The 16,604-nt window shown below is 40.1% G+C and overlaps 2 protein-coding genes across 6 annotated transcripts in view; one reads left to right on the plus strand and one right to left on the minus strand.

Moving 5' to 3' along the window:
* The first annotated feature begins 5,161 nt into the window (after window positions 1-5,161).
* SHISA3 (shisa family member 3) lies at window positions 5,162-8,865 on the plus strand. Its single transcript, XM_032109213.1, has 2 exons — window positions 5,162-5,456; window positions 6,317-8,865. The coding sequence occupies exons 1-2, from the start codon at window positions 5,162-5,164 to the stop codon at window positions 6,766-6,768; spliced, it is 747 nt and encodes a 248-aa protein (XP_031965104.1). The 3' UTR covers window positions 6,769-8,865.
* A 2,514-nt stretch (window positions 8,866-11,379) lies between these two features.
* The window catches only part of ATP8A1 (ATPase phospholipid transporting 8A1), a 108,480-nt gene continuing 103,255 nt past the window's right edge, over window positions 11,380-16,604 (minus strand). For all 5 annotated transcript variants that reach the window (XM_032108988.1, XM_032108991.1, XM_032108990.1 and 2 more), the window contains 2 exons: window positions 16,215-16,306; window positions 11,380-15,882 (listed from right to left, as the gene is read on the minus strand). In XM_032108988.1, the coding sequence (XP_031964879.1) occupies window positions 15,785-15,882; window positions 16,215-16,306 (190 nt within the window). In that variant the 3' untranslated portion in view covers window positions 11,380-15,784. The remainder of the gene's footprint in view (window positions 15,883-16,214; window positions 16,307-16,604) is intronic.

Genomic DNA, 16,604 nt, shown 5'->3' on the forward strand with positions numbered 1-16,604 from the left:
AGGTTTTTATTAGCTCTTGCTCTACTAGTGGTTAGTGTAATTACGTACTGGCCTTTTTTTTTTTAGAATCAAGAATTGTTGCTTGGAGAATTTGTTTCTGAATTCCAAAGCACAGGAACTTCTGGTTTAAAAGTAAATTAAACACTTCTTCAGAAAACCTTACTTGATAGCCATAAGACAGGCTATTTTAAGCCACAGCTCGAGTGAAGAAAGGGTAATTGCACATCATGTAAGATCACCAATTCCTATCTATCCTAGACATCTGTCCTTGCTCTTCTACTCCTCCCAGCTCTGTGCCCCTCTGGATGCGGAGATGGAGAGCACGGCAGTGGTTGTATAGAGGAGATACATTCAGCACACGTGAGTTACTGGATGTAACCAAATCCCTTCATCTTTCATTACATGGTCTCTGTAGAGCTCAAAAGTAAGGCAAGAGTGATCTTCTAAAGGATAGATGGGGGATGGCTGGGATAATATGTTCCTCAAATAGGGACGGCTGCACTGCTGGCTTAAAAATATCTTCTACTCTTGGTGTCTTAGGAGGAGAATGATGGCTTCTGAGGTCTGATCCTAACTCCTCTACCTAGCACTGCTACAGACTTCAGATAAGGAACCATTACAGTGACATGGGTATACCAGTAATCCAACATTCTGCTGCTTGAGTGAGCCCTAAGGCACTCATGATTAATCTCACTTACTTTGACAGACATGAGGCTGGGATAACCTGACTTCTTTTTCCCCACAACTGTAACTAGCTTTCTCAGTGGGTTACCTGGGGGCAAGAGGAAGTGGTGCAGCCTTTAAGAGCTGGCTTAAGTAACCTTACCCCTCAAATATTCCTGAGAGACTTCAGAAAACATGGTGGTATTCCTGACTGGGGTGGGAAACCACGCAGTACTGGTCAAATCCCAGGAATAAATCATAAAAGGCTGACTGTCAGAGCTGCAGCCTCCAGCCCAAAACGGAGCAGAACAATGCCTCCCTCCCAAATATGAATACTGAATACTGAAAAAGAAGCAAGGCAAAAGAAAGAAGAAAAGCACCACCCCTTGATTCCCCTTGATTCAGTCAACCAAAATACACTTTATGGGCTTCTTGGGTCTGTTTCAATTTGCTGACATAGGCAATAGGATGAGGCTCTGCAGCCAGAGGAGGAGTGGAGACACAGCCGGAGCCTCCTTGGGGCGTGGGGCTGATTCTGGGGCACCTCCCAGCACTCCTGCCAGCCCTTCCAGTCTGGGCCTGGCAGGTGATAGGGATGCTTGTGGCCTGGCAGGTGGCTCTCCAAGCAAGGCAGCTACAGGAAGGGTGTTCTCACAACCAGCCAAGAATAAGGATGTCATTTTAGAGAGCAGCATAGAGGATTTTATTCAACACAGTCTTTATATGATTAATGAAGCAACTCAGGTAGCTGAAGGGCTTGCAATTTAGGTGGAAAATTATTATTTTTTTTTTTTAAGTGAAATCTGCTTGCACCAGGCTGTTTTGAGAAGCTGCTAACTGAATTTGGCCTTTTTTAATCTTCAAAATCCAAGACAAAATTTAACGAAAAGCTGGGGTGAAATGACTGATCCTACAGGATATGACCATCAAGAAAGATATGAGCTGAGCCTATCTGTCACTGCCCTAGTCAAGACAGAAGTGTGATGTTATTTAGGAATTTTTGTGAGATTTGGTTTCTGCTTGGACTCTAGTAGCCAAGCCAAAGTTTCAGGACTTTACTAACATTGGTAGTGCCTGCCTGAAATGATATTAGGATTTACTCTCATGCTAGAGCTTCATGGGTTACTGGCTTGCTCTATACTCTAAAAGAATGCCAAAAATATAATAGTGAAAACATGGGAAAAAAAAAAAACCCCAAATCCAGAAAAGAGAATGTAGCAAAATTATTATTAGGAAATATGAATATGTTCAAGAAGATTTTAATATCTGTTCTTACAACTGATCTATTTGGCAGTAGTGAGGTAATTACTGTGTGCAGGGAGGCAATGATTTCAGAAGTCATTTAAGAAAAATTGTTTGATCTTGCACAGAAGCAGATGATGAGTACTATAATGTGTTCTCCCTGTAGGTTTGCTGTGGAGACACTAAGAAAAGCCTGGTAAATAATAATACCTTAAAATGCAATTAAAGTATCTTCTCTCCCTATTATATGACTGATTTCACCTTCATAGTTTTAATACTGAGCTTTATAAACAACAACAATCAGAACTACACGAGCTTTAAAAACAGTGTTTCTCATTCAAAGTTAATGTGATGTAACTAAGTTGATGACACATCACCTGGAAGCTGGACGGTTTTGGCTAGGAACAAATAATAGGCAAAGGCAGCACAGGTACTTTGCAGGAACATCACCCAACAAAAGCCAGCCTAACAGTGAGCTACTCGGAGACATCCAACGTCCTCAAACTGCAGATGCAGGATGCTCACCAACAGTTTACATGATAGCCTTTTTCCGGTGTTCTTAATTATTTGGGGGTTTAGTTTAAAGCAAATGACAAAAATCAAAACAAATGAATCTGCTTGCATGTCAAACTGCTTAAGGACATGGTTGCCCAGATGCAACATTTACAGGAAGGGGAGCAGAACAAAGGTTTTTCCTATCTATGTCAGAACAATCCAGTTCACCTCCACTATAGTTGCATCACATTCTGCAAGCTGTGTCAGTATTTCAGAGAAAGGAAAAAGACCACAGAAGTCGGTTAAGACCTCAGCAGTTTATAGGAAAACTCATGTATCTCCCAAGCTTTCCAGGTTGGCAGTGTTTGCAGGATCAGTCCTGAAATTTGCCTCTGACTTATTTGGCACAAGGGAGAAAAATCCACTTGTGTGATTGAAATGCCATTTAGCCACACAAAAGTAAACCAATCACACACACTTGCAAACCAATACTTAAGAAACTCTTAAAAGACTTTTCTTGCAGGATGGGGAAATTTGTGATTCAAATAAAAGGAAGGTTAATTGTGTCCATTTGCAGAAGATCCTGTACAGCTGCCATCACCTCATGCAAGAGGGGAGCAGAGAGTAGCCTCTGCCTAAAGGAACACAAAGATGAACATTTTATTAACAATCCAAGCACTAGAGATGGAACAAACAAGGAGAAATAAACCCAGGTCAAAGTCTTCCTGATGTCTGTGAACTGGGGCCTCAGTGCCCCCACCCAGAACTATCACTGCAGTTCCTATCGTAGCTTAAGATCTGAAATATCTGTATATCTCAGAAGGTTTTTTTCAGACCAATTTTTTTTTTTTTTGGAAGCTGGTGAATTAATTAACAAAATCAACATATGAGCTGTGAGATATTTACTCATTGACTCCTACCAAATGTGTCTTTCCTGCAAACTTGAGAGGATGGCTCTGTTGTCTCTCTTTCCTCTGCACCTGAGATAGCTAAATGCACCATGAAGACCTTACTGAGTTCCTGCTCCAAGCCTCATCCTGGTCAACACAGAGATTCCTTTTGACCTTCCTGGAAGTTGGATTAGGCCTTTAAAAGTCATACATTTTAAAACATTCCATGAAGGTTATGTTTGCTTTAAAACCACGGTGAAGTAAATGCAAAACTGTATTAATATTTAACATTGGCTTATAAAAACTAGGATCTTGTAGTCAGGACAGCTGGTAAAAGTTTAATTCACATCATCGTTTCAAAATGAAAATGCAGAGGAGAACAGAATATTGCATTTTCACTTTCAAAATCTACTTGTTTTCTTTTATATCCAGTTTTGCTATTTCTATAGCCATATCTGTTAAGCAGCCATGAAAAATATTTTTCTTTATGCAATTTTTTATTTATTTTTCCAATTTGTTGGTACTGGTTATACATACAGAAATCAAAACAGGGAAAAAAGGGTCAGAGGGAAAAAAATAAGCAAATATATTAGTTAAAAGAAAAAACCCCACAAATATTGTGCTTGTGGACTGTATTTAGGAGTTGGCCAGAAGAATAATGTCTTGATAGATGGTTCTGGGTACACAGTTTTATTGCTGGTACACAGCACACTTTGTTCCTTTTGTTTGACTGAACTTGCCAACTTTGGAAATTAGTGACACGGGCATTCAAAATGTTGGACAAGTGGTCAGACTCTGATATACATATTCATACCCCAGTGGTAAACGATGTCAGGAAGTTTGAGATGCAGGAAAAATGAATTCTTTCGTCCAGCACAGCTTTAATATAAGTTTTGTAAGCACTTTCACTGTTCGAGCAAGAGTGCCTCTTAGATAGCACACAGGGGAGGCATCATTTAAAGAAATGTTTCTTTGCTTGAACCAGAAGTCCAAACCTGCTCAGTTCATTTAAAATGTTTTTTCCTCTAGAATAAATGAATAAGCAGTTCCTGTTGTGGTTTTTGCTTGGTGATTTGCTATTATTCTTCCAGCAGAAAAAGGATTGGATTCTTATATGAACAGATGTGTTCCTCCTCCCTAGCCCCACGCTCATTCTCTCCCTTTGGAAAATAGAGGCGATGGGCCTGGTGTTTGACTAAAAGAGGCTATAAATCTTCCGGGGATGTGCTGCTACGTCTTTGCACATAAAAGTTATTGAGGAAGGGAAACAGGTTAAAAAGCAAAAAGTCCTTGTAATAAATCATACGCTGTATTTGGTTTTTTAACCCTTAGAAGCGCAAGGCTGCTTTAATAAATTGGCAGTACAGAGACCATTCTGTTTCGTGTTGGCCACAGGCGGGGAGACAGGGGCACAACCGGGTGTGTAGGACGGGAGATGCCCGGACCCCCGCTCAGCCCTTTTCTCGCGGAGGCCGGGCACAGCCTGCCGAAAGGAAGAAGGCCACGCTAAGCAAACGCGTATCTGGCCGCAGCCTCACTCCCTCCGCGCCCGGCCCCGTCCGACTGACAGGTACAGAGCGGGGCCGGCCGAGCCGCGGGGGCCGGGGCCAGCGAGGTGCGGGGCGATGCTGCGGAGGCGCAGGAGGCGGCGGGGGCCGAGGGCGGCAGGTGAGCGGCGGGGGCGGCCCCGCGGGGGCGCGGCCGGGGGTCCGCGTGGGTGTGAGTGAGTGGTGTGAGGGTGTGTGTGTGGGGGGGGGGAGCTGACCCCGCAGCCCCCGGACGCGGCGCAGGAGGCCCCGCACCGCACCCGGGGCCGCCCCCTGCGCGCCCCGTCGGGGCGGGCGGTGGCGGGGCGGCGGCGGCGGCGGGCGATGGCGGGGCGGCGGCGGGCGCTGCCGCGGCTGCTGCTGCGCTGCCTCCTGCTGGGGCTGCTGGGCGGCGGCGGCGGCGGCCAGCCCGGCGGCGGCGAGTACTGCCACGGCTGGGTGGACGGGCAGGGGGGCTACCACGAGGGCTTCCAGTGCCCTGAGGGCTTCGACACGGCGGCCGCCACCATCTGCTGCGGCTCCTGCGCGCTGCGCTACTGCTGCGCCGCCGCCGAGGCTCGCCTGGAGCAGGGCGGCTGCACCAACGACCGCGAACCGTCGGAGCCGGGAGTCACCGCCCGTGAGTGGCCGGCCGCGGGTCCCGAGGCGGGCGGGAAGCGGTGCCCGCGGAGCATCCCCCGGGCCGAGCCCGGCGCCCCGTCCCGGCGGGTGGGCAGAGGCGGGCGCGGCTCCAGGTGCGCTCAGGCGGTGGCGCGGGGGGCGCGGCCGCGGAGCGGCCCCGAGCCGGGACAGACCGGGAGGGAGCGTGGGGTGCGCGGGGGCTGCAGCTCCGCGGTCCCGAGGGCACCGGCAGCACGATCCCTCCTGACTGGAAGGCGCACTTGTATTTTAAGCTCGCATCGGCAAATTCTGCTGTGTCTGTCTAACTTTACTGTTCCCGGAGGTGTGAGTGGGCCCCGGTGCTCTGCACGCACAGCCCCACCGTGCGAGTGGCCGTCAGTTTCCCAAACAAATCAGGCAGCGCGTACGGAGACTGGTTTCCGAAGTCACACGTTCTGCGCTTATTTTCCACCTTAGGAAAGGAAGCGATTTAACAGCATGTGCAGCATTTGAGCTTCGCCTGCAGGTTTAAGCTGTTACGCTGGACAGTGCCGGCGATTTGCGGGATGAGGGAGGGGGAGAGGTGTGAGCTATACCTAACTAGAGCCAGCGAACGGGACACGATGTAGACAGCTTTTACCTTTGGTAACTATTAAAACTGTCAACAGAAAGAAATTTTTACTGGAACCTACAGGGTTTAAACTCTGATTTTGTTTCAATGATAGTGGTTTAAAGTTCTGTCTTCTGAGCAGATTGGTGTGTCATTGGGACTGAAATGATGTGGGGCTTCATAAACACTGTGAAGTTTACTTCTATACAGAAGACCTATTACTTAAGTGGGCTAATTTGCACGGCTTTTCTTCTTCTTTCTTCTCCCAGAACCAATCTACGTTCCATTCCTCATTGTGGGATCAATATTTATTGCCTTCATTATCGTGGGCTCGCTGGTAGCAGTTTATTGTTGCACATGTTTAAGACCTAAACAACCATCGCAGCCAATACGATTTTCTCTGCGGAGCTATCAGACCGAGACTCTTCCCATGATCTTGGCCTCCACAAGCTTCAGGACGCCATCCAGGCAGTCCAGTACCGCAACAAGTTCCAGTTCGACCGGCAGCTCAGTGCGCAGGTTCTCCTTCCCCCGGGCAGAGCCAGGGTGCCTTGTGGCCTCCTCACCTCCAGCGTACACATCTGGCTGCTTCCAGACAGCCCATACAGTCCACCTGACCCAGCCTTCGGGATTTCTGGTGTCGCCGCAGTACTTTGGGTATCCTCTCCAGCCAGAGCCTGCCCTGGCTGGGAAAAGCTGCTCTGATTTTACTCAGAGCTGAAAGAAGTTGTGAAGAAGTAACGCAGCCTTTGCAAGCACAGGGACTGCTGCTGTTGGGTGTGCTCTGTGGCTGCAGGAATCTGAACTGTTCCTGTGGGTGAGTTGCCCTTGAAAAGTGCAGGGTCTCACTTGAGATTGCACTTCCCAAACTTGGATCACACTTACAAAGGAATTGTAAAACACTCCAAACAGTTGCTCTAAAACCGGACTGCTCTGCCTAATTTGTGCAGTATGTGTTCAGAGACAAGTAAAAGAACCATACTGGGACAAAGGTACTCAGTATTATAAATGGCATTTTACCTTAATGCAGTTAACTTAGTTAACAAACAATGGCTGCATTCCGCTGATAATAATCAGACTAGTTCTATAAAGCAGCAATAAGCCTGAGAAGTAAGAGAGGAGTAATACTTACTAAAGAGGATCCTTGAAAACATCTGACTGCTTACCGCTTCCATGAGCAGTGAAAATAAGAGGAAGAATTTTATTAGATGTCAAAATGCAGAGGTTTTTTAAAAATATACACAATCTACCTGAACTTACACTGCGTATTTGTATTAGTAAGCTTTAACTATGGTAGATAAAACTAGTACTAATTAGGCTAGTTGAAGATCAGACAGTCCCAGGTAGCTGAATTATCTATGAAGAAAGCAGAATGTATTCAGCAATATCACCAATAACTTCTGCACATAAAATTCTAAAAATACCATTCTACTAAAGCATTCTTCAGAAGGAAGTATTTATTGTCAGCTTTTTGCTCAGCAAGTGTAAGTTGGACAAACTGATCATGAAGTTCTGATTGTAAAATTAGCCATGTATAAAATGTAAAGACAAGTTTGTAATTTAAAATGTATTTACACCATTGACATCACTAATTATTTAGTAGTAACACGCAAAAAAAATTACCAATAAACTGTGTGTTTGAAATGTTGTGTCATCTGTATGACTCTGTACAGATAGTGCTTGTTGAATTTGGTTGGTGTAACTATTTTGTATTTTTTCCTGCTAAAATAGTTTATTCTGCTGTTTAAAGTGATTTACAACTTTAACTGCACCTGTTGTGCAGATTTAATATAATATAAAATTCTGACTATGTAGCAAACTAATAGATTCATTTATGTCTTTTGCATGCAGCTGCGGTGAAAAATTGGTGAAAACGACACTGATTAGTTGGGTATTTTAGATTAAACATCCTGCACTAGGAATAAATTCTGTTTGCCCTTCTACATTCCTTCACCTAAGTAAACCAACAAACCAAATGGAAGAAGAAAAACATCTAAACCAAATACATGCAGTAAGCAAATGGAAAATACACAGAAAAAAAATGCAGTCATTAAAGGGCTTCTCTGTATACTTATTTTTGTGAAAAAATGAAGTAATTCTGTGGGCCAGAATCTACAATATCAGAGGCTGAGCTTTCCTATTTTATCAGCTTCAAACTCCCCATGGGTAGGATCTCTTGAAGTATGTTATAGCTGACCTATTTAACAAGTAGTTTAGAAAAGCTTCATTGGTTCGAGAATTGAGCTATTTTTTTCGTAGCAAATATCTAGTGATCAGTAGTTAAGACAAAAATATTTTGAAATAATTCTTTTAATATGTTTTTTATTGCACAATTAGCATTACAATCCAACAGAAATTACTGCTGGAAATGCAGTTTCTAAGCAGAAAGAGGAGTTCTATACAATGATGTTTTAAGCAACAGGCTCCAGCTTGAATGCTGTAATCATTAATTACAACCCAAATCATGATACACAGCTGTGTATATGTTTTGCAAGATACTAAAAATTAGATTTTGAGTATTCAGGAAATTAATTGAAAGTTAAGTGTTCTGGCCTGTAATTTAATTTTAGAAACAATCTGCAAGGAAGGGGACAGGAAAATTTTTGCTTGCCTTTGATGAGGTTTCACAGGACTCTTCACTGCATATTTTGAATGGCTACAAAATATGGACTGTTCGTCAAGTAACTTCTTGGAAAGATCATTGAATATTTCAAGGGGTATCAGCTGTCTTGTTCAGAAGCATACAGTGAGATGTACTGATCACTCCTGTATACAGCAGAAACAGCAAACCAATTAAACTGTATTTTTTTACACATTATAATAAGTCTCCAATTAGAAGAAATCTTTACCTCGTAAACCAAGGCAACACAGACTCATTCTGGAAGCAGAAACTTGATCAATTTTAACTAAGAAGGGGCAATTTATGTACCTTTAAAGAGTGGTTAGTTATCACAGCCACTGACAGATGGTGAGTGGCTGAAATTCAGTGTTTTCCTCAAATAAAGGCTGTACACAGCAAAGTTGTGAGTTTGGCCCAGTCACTGCCCGTTACCGTTTGGTGCTGTACAGGCCAGGCTGCTTCACTGCGATGGTCCAGAGGGCTCTGCAGTCAATTATTAATGCTTTAACATGTGGACAGATTTTTGCTACACTTGCATACAGCCTTAGATTTTAATGACTATTCAGCCTAAGGAGAGCTGTGAAGTTTGCCATGTAGCATGAAACTCAGCCTAGAAGGGAAGACCCCTCTGAGCCACTTCCTTTCTTCCCCTGATGCTGCATAATGGGTTTGTCCTCATAGAATAGCTGAAGAACTTGACACACAGGAATAATTTTACTGAATCAGACTCACATAAGTCTGTAAGTTTATAGAGTGCTAAGTACTTCACAGATCAGTAGCCAGACTCCAACAAATCCTGCAGATGTGGTTCTTAGGGTGGGAAAGATCGGGTGTAGTTAAAATAGCTGTACTGGGTTACCTGTAAAACAGTTGAGGTGGGGATTATGCACCATCTACAAATAGATGGACAAAGAAGACTCTGTAAATTAAAAAAAACCCCTATTATTGTTCATGTAGTTACAGTAGCAGTGACCTATATAGCTAAAGGGAGAGGAAAGAAGGTGGCCAGAATACAATCCATGGATGGAAATGCTTTTGTCTGTGCCAGTAGTTTCTGACCCAGATGGATTTGATGTGCAGGCGAGAATGCTGGATTTCCTTCCTAATGGAAAGAGCCTTTTGGCACTAGATACTCCTGTGATTTATAGGAATAGGAAAATTTCCTAAAACTTGCAGACAGAACAGAAACGACATCATGATAGCACTTTAATGACTAATGAAATGGTTTGAAGGGCTGGATGTATGCTTGAACTGAAAGCAATTGCTTGCTATCAGAAGTAACATTTGCAGGCAGTACTTGCTTTACTGCCACGTTAACAAAGTAGATTTAACTATTTATTTTGGAATTCCGGATTTAGTTCATACTCCTTTTACTAGCGCTACACCAATCTAAAATCAAAGAATATTCATACTCATTAAATTGATTATTGTAATTCACACACGATGCAAGAAATGCTTGGATTGCCATTAACTGGTAATGACTTAGATCAAACCCAAGCCTTCTGTGGACAATGAGCAATAGTGACATGCCATTTGTTTCGTGTTTCTACAATTTGGGATTTCTTAAGTGTGTATCTCCAAAATGCATCAAGACTTTCCAGTGCTAGGAAAAACATTACAAGTACTTGCAAGAATGTCTGAAGGATTCTGTTTGAAACTAGGTAAGCAGTACAGTATGTGGCTATGTAAACTCATGGATTATTTGTAATACTAATCCCACTGGAATAAAAAAACCTGAAAGCGACAATTTCAAAAGTATCAAAATACTTTTAAATTGTCACTTTTGTTTTGTCATTACTGCTCAGTCACAGCTTGACATAAGGACATTAAGGAACATTAAGGAGATGAAGTTGGTTTTCAGTGTTTTGCTACCTATTGCAATGTGCTGTCTGGACTTGAACTCCTCTGAACAATGTGTCTGCTTTTGAGGGAGCCACTGCTCCACAATATGGCATAAAGTTTTTGACTCACAGTTACACCGAGGCTGTAATTCCATGCTATCCTGTTTTCATTAGCAAAGGCAGTCAAGGAAATGCCTTTCTGTTCTTTTTATTCTTTCCATCTATGACTTGTGCAAATTCAGGGGGCTGTAGTGTAAATCAGGTTAGTGAAATGATTTTAGCTTAAAAATAATGTTTGGTGTAAGAAAGGAGGAAAAGGATTTGAGAGGGAGCCTGGATCATTATAAACTGTATTATAAATGGAATAATTTCAATGGCCTCATGACTGCCAATGTAATAGAGGTGGTAAAATATCATGAGGTGGAATGTTCTTAAACCAGCTCTGCTGCTACAGACTGGATCTTGTGACACTAGCACCATCTAAGATGCATCTATTATTGAACCTGCTTGGATAGAATACAAAATAAATTCATTGTGTAGTGTATATATAAAAATCATTCACCTATCTACAATCAAAACTCAGTTAAGGTTTGGATATACTGATTTTTTTCAGTGGCAGGCACTGTTAGAGGAAAGAAATACCAGCTACTATCAAAGCCAAAGGATAAAGTATTTACCACTGCTGTCTGAAAAAGGAGGTGACATTTACTGCTTTTTCAGTTTACCTTAAAAAACCTTAAGAACTCTATGGTATTTGTGAAGTATTATTTCTGGTATGTCTCATTTTAAAGAATTCAAACCCAAGAATGATGAGATATGTTTTCCTCTGAAAGTAATCCCTAGCATTTTCAACCAATCAAGTCAACAAAGCTTCTTAATTTAATGGCAAAGTTTATTAATTTTTTAACAATTAAAAGACAAAACATTTAAAATTTGCTGTTCAAAACATGCACATTCACCAAATCCCAAATGACATTTAACACTGCATAGAACTGAATGTATTACTAAAAGAACTATTTAAAAAACACAGTGCATTTAACATCCAGTTAAAACTAAACCTGAGAAACTACCATAAACACCGAGTCAAAAAATCTTCATTCATGCAGCTTCATAATTTCCACAACAGTTTCAGCAGTAATGGCTTAGTGGAGCTGTAAAACCTCACTTTATCTTGAATGCAAATTTTGCTGTTTCAGACTGACCGCTTTCTGCAGCGGTTCATACATGTCAAACACTGAAAATTGTAATGAAAAATTATGTTGAAGTAGAAGAACAATATTAACATACTTATGGCTTCTATGCTACATTAAAGAAACACCATAAAATATGATTAAAAAAATAACCAAACTTGTTCTGGTCACAGCTTTGCAATTACAAATCACACTCTACATGGAAATACTTTTATTTTGGTATCAACCCTCAAAAGTGCCCAACTTCGCACATCATTGCTCAGATGAGTCGCCCTTATACTCACAAGCAGTCCAGTTGAAGCCTATATGAGTAGTGGTTTGCATAAGCAGGAACCAGGTTTGGAATGCTAAAATATTCCTTTGTTTAATAAAGATCTATTGGTTAACAGCAGGGAAACTGGGGGAGCGAGGGCAGAGGGGGGTAAGGAGAAACTCATTATTTGTTGAGTTCTGTTACCAGTGAAAACATCCAGTACCAAGGAAGCTGAACTGACAAACTCATTTGCTTACACAGCACTAGCTTCTCTATATATTATGAGCAGACTTTTAACGAAGGCATTAAAAAACAGAGATCAACAACCACCATGCATCGCCTCAGAACACTTAGAAATAGTGCCTCATGCAGACAGAATGATAAATTCATCAGAACTACAAGTGCTTTTACACAATACACACACACAAAAAAAAAGGGAAAAAACTTTTCTCCTTAAATTTAACACATATTCCAAATTACTCATCATTCAAGATGGGTTCAAATGTCATGATATATGTCTTAAGACACTTAATGCTCATCTTTGTAACAAGGTGAATTTTATGGATGTATGTGGACATACAGGAATCTTCAGCTATCTCTTAGTGTTTCAAAATATTTTATTTATCATTTTATACAAATAGAATGATGACTAAGTATAAATCTGTTGAAACTGCTTTGCAAAAATATGTGTAAAATTAGGAAATGGCAAGAAAAAATTCCAGATACAAAGTGTCAATAGGTTTGTTAAAATTTGTTTCCAGTTACTCTTTTGAATAATTTATATATATATATATGTATGTATATATTTAAAAATAATCAAGAAAAATTATTTATATAAGATACCCGATTTTTAGTGGCACAGGTTCAACTTTTAGATGGAAATTTTTAATACTAACTTGCAGTGCACATGAAACAGATGGAAAAATCCATGTGAACCCTGTATTTAATACACTTTTGAATTTTCAAACAGTAAGAACAGAGGCATTGTTATGAGCATTTCTGCCTAAACTGTTTTTTTTTTTTCCTTTAAACAAACATCAGCAGAATCCCCTTATTTTAACAAAGATATGACGTACTAACAGGATGGTAATAGATTATATTACTGTGTACTTAACATGAAAATAAAGTGCATACTGTATACTTGGCCTGACTTAAAAATGGGCACACATAGCTAAGATAATCTTATATTTTAAAGTGAAATTGTATAAGCAATCAAAATCCACTGGTTTTGCCACATTTGTTTTTTTTGCTATTTTTAAGAAGTGGTATCTTTCAACCACTAATTATCAGAAAAAGCACAGAGACAGGAGAAAAATTAATCAAAAGTAGTAAGAAAAATGCACTTTGCAAAATATTACTTTGAATTCTGAAACAGTGTAAGGATGAAATGCTGTGATAAGATTATCTTACAAACCTTTAAATTAGTCTAAATTTAAATTAGTCTAAATCTTAGCTGTTTCAGTCACTTTTTTCCTTTTTAAGGTAGTTAAATTTGGGATATACTGCGTGTTTTCTTCGAACTGTGTTACAATGGTGAGACAGAATTTTATTTCATCGGAAGAATGAGAGATCATGTAAATATCTCACTGTATACATTTTACAATGTATTCTAATCCTTATTTGCAAAATTAGCAAGGAAACCATTTAGAACAGAAAAAAAATTGCCCATAAAGAGAGTATGTACAGATTAATTTTATACGAGTTAAGTACACTGAAAGATTATAAAGGGGCAACAGTGTAATGGTTAATTTCAGAAATGTTTTGAAGTTGGTCATTCTCCCTTGGACGACAGAAAATAGGGATCCCCATTTTAGGAAAGGGGCATGCCCCCAAATTTTTTCTTGCCTTAGGTCAAGTGATTTGGCCCTCCCATATTGATCCATCTATTTATCTATGCCTGAAATGGCTTTTCTGAGGGCAGTCCTTGTCTGCATGCCTGACTGGCAGAACTGTTTCTAGTGGGATACGTTCCCTTTGTCCTTGTGCCTTCTGTTTAAAGATCACTCCGGGCAAGTGAGAGGAAGACACTGCGTAACGTGCATATGAAATGCAGACCGCCTTCCCACTGGTACACCTTCCTAAATATGTACTTTCATACAGTGCCTTTTGTTGGGCTTTCTCTGTGTATTTTCAAGTTCCTCTTAGAGTGGAGCATAAGAAACTTGGACAGTGAGATTAACTGTAAAGTGTTTAGCTAGATGGAAGGCAAGGAGGTCAAGTCACCTTTAGTAAGTATATGATGAAGGAGGGCAGAGAAAAGATGGGACTGGATGACTTGCTATGATTTGAGAGCAAAGAGGAAATACTTAATTTAACAGATCACTGGGGATATTGTTGTTCTGCTTTTCCATCTGGTTGATCTCCATTGAAAGAAAAAAAAGAGATCATTCCTATGTAATGCATAAAAATTTAATTAACAATAAACCCAACTGCTACTATAGAAAATTGTACTTTAAATGTAATTATGGTGGCTTTTAAACCCAGAATTAAACATGGACTAAGAAGTTGCAAGAATTAACTAAATTTTGAAGTTCAAGTAGCTTTTCTTAATTTGAAACCTGATGATTGTTGGATGGCAAGCTGAGAAATATGAAGTATAACTACTTAAAGAATGTATCACAATGTTCTCATTTAATACCACCCTCTTTTTTTTTTTCCCTCATACCAGGTGTGTATCTTTTTCTGCAGTCACTTCCTCTCCATTTTAATTAAAGGTGAGAATATGTAAGTATTCTGCATGACCAATAAGTTGTAAAGAGACTGCTGCAATGTATTTCACACCTTTATAGGAAGTGACTTTAGTGCAAATAAACCAGTACATACCACAGACTAGCGAAGGGCATGCTTTGCTCTGTATTTCAATGTATGCATTTCAAATAATCTTAGTATAAAAATGTTGAAAATTCGATTAATTTTAAAAAATAAGTTAAAACAAACTTTCTTTTGAACCTACAGTATAAGCAGATACAACTAAGCATCACAAAAATAATTAAGTTTGCTAAAGGGAAGTAAGGCAGAGCAATTCTTAAAAATTGAATAAAATATTATGTGTACTCCATTATACAAGTTGGCAGCCATATTCAACATATGCAATACTAAATGAACATAAGGGGAAAGCTTTTATAAGGCCAAAGGTGCAAAGACTTGCAGTTTTGAAAGCAAATGCCAAAAAGGCCACTCAAATTAGACTCACTGTACTTTCTCCTCAAGTGTGGAGACTCAAGCATGCAGTTCTGAGATCAGGACTGGAGATAGTTTCCTTTCAAACTGTTTCTAACAACAGAAAACATTTATGGAACTTCTTTGGCAAATGCTTTTAGATTAGTTTGACACAAACATCTATGAGCATATTGACTCTTTCTTAAAGAAGGTGAATTAACACCATTAAGATACTGGTTTTTTCAGCACTTGTTGAAATCAAAGGCTTGTTATCAACTGTATTTAAATATATTAACACTTAAAAACCTTCACAGATGCTAGTTGATCTGTCAATGTAAAGTATGTTTAGCAATCTGACCACTGCTCTTCTAGTACATGACCAGTATTAATTCAATTTCATTGTAAAATAAGCAAGCTGGCAAGATACAAGGTAAATTCCAATCTGTTTACAAAGGCTAAGCAAATACTTGTTAAAAATTTAGAGATGGTGTGTTACAGTATAGTTGCACAGTGCTTATGTCTACTGAATACACAAATCCAAACTTTATGGAACAAGACCATCATATATCTTTCAATGTCTGATAACTGGACCATGGTCACAGCTCCCAGCAAAGATCTAGTAGCTTGTCTCACAAAAGTTAACAACTAAGGCCCAAGTCTCGAGCTGTGTTCCTTCACCATTCCTCGGGCCTTTGCTTTGTGGTATCGTAAGCTCTTATTACTTCAGACTGGGAAACTATTCCATTTTCATCTTGAGAGAAGGCGTAGCCATCTGCAGATATAAAGCAAAAGAGAAACAAATTAAGTTTTGATCAATTTTATTTTTTTAAAGCTTTAATAGAAACAATGAAGGTGAATAAAGGGGAAAAAACCCCTTTTCAACAGTTAGTTAAATCCTGTGCCATTTCTTACAGAATTCTGCAGTTATAAAACAGCAGGAAGAACTCTGCGCAGCATCTCAGGTATGAAGGGAAACTTAACCACAGGCAAAGAACATGGTCTAATGGATTTAGGATACTGCATCTTTACTATAAATAAATGCAGCAAAAGGCAGAATTTTACTATGTTATTAATGGATATTAATTTTTGTCAGTAAGCACTTACGAAGCAAGTTTTGCTGCAAAGAGTCAGAGCGATACAAGTTCACATGGTTCTTCTTAAAAACATTCTTCAGTAGTTGGGCTCTTTCAGTTAAGCTAGAGAGAAAGGAGACACGTGAAAAATATTTACTTACTAATTACCCTATCCCTTTATCTTTGAGTTTACTCAATGGGAATTTATTATTAAATGAGAAGTGTCCACCCTCCTTTTTCTTTTTAAATTGTGCCTGATGAATTACCAAGATGATGATTAGAAGCTTGTGTGAGGACAGATTATTAAGTCCAGACCCCTGGTAATGGTTTTACTTGTCACAGTACAATGGCAAAATATCTGTTTGAAACACTGCTGTGTGCTGACAACACAAATAATAATATTGTGAACCTTTCAGTGTGA

The sequence above is a fragment of the Corvus moneduloides genome, chromosome 5, assembly GCF_009650955.1.
Source record: "Corvus moneduloides isolate bCorMon1 chromosome 5, bCorMon1.pri, whole genome shotgun sequence".
NCBI classification, from domain to species: Eukaryota; Metazoa; Chordata; class Aves; order Passeriformes; family Corvidae; genus Corvus; species Corvus moneduloides.

What these genes read in the sequence shown, in the direction of transcription:
- SHISA3 (XM_032109213.1), top strand. Translation starts at nt 5,162, where the DNA reads ATGGCGGGGCGGCGGCGGGCGCTGCCGCGGCTGCTGCTGCGCTGCCTC. An exon ending in GGAGCCGGGAGTCACCGCCC is followed by an intron (nt 5,457 to 6,316) that starts GTGAGTGGCCGG and finishes TTCTTCTCCCAG; the next exon opens with AACCAATCTACGTTCCATTC.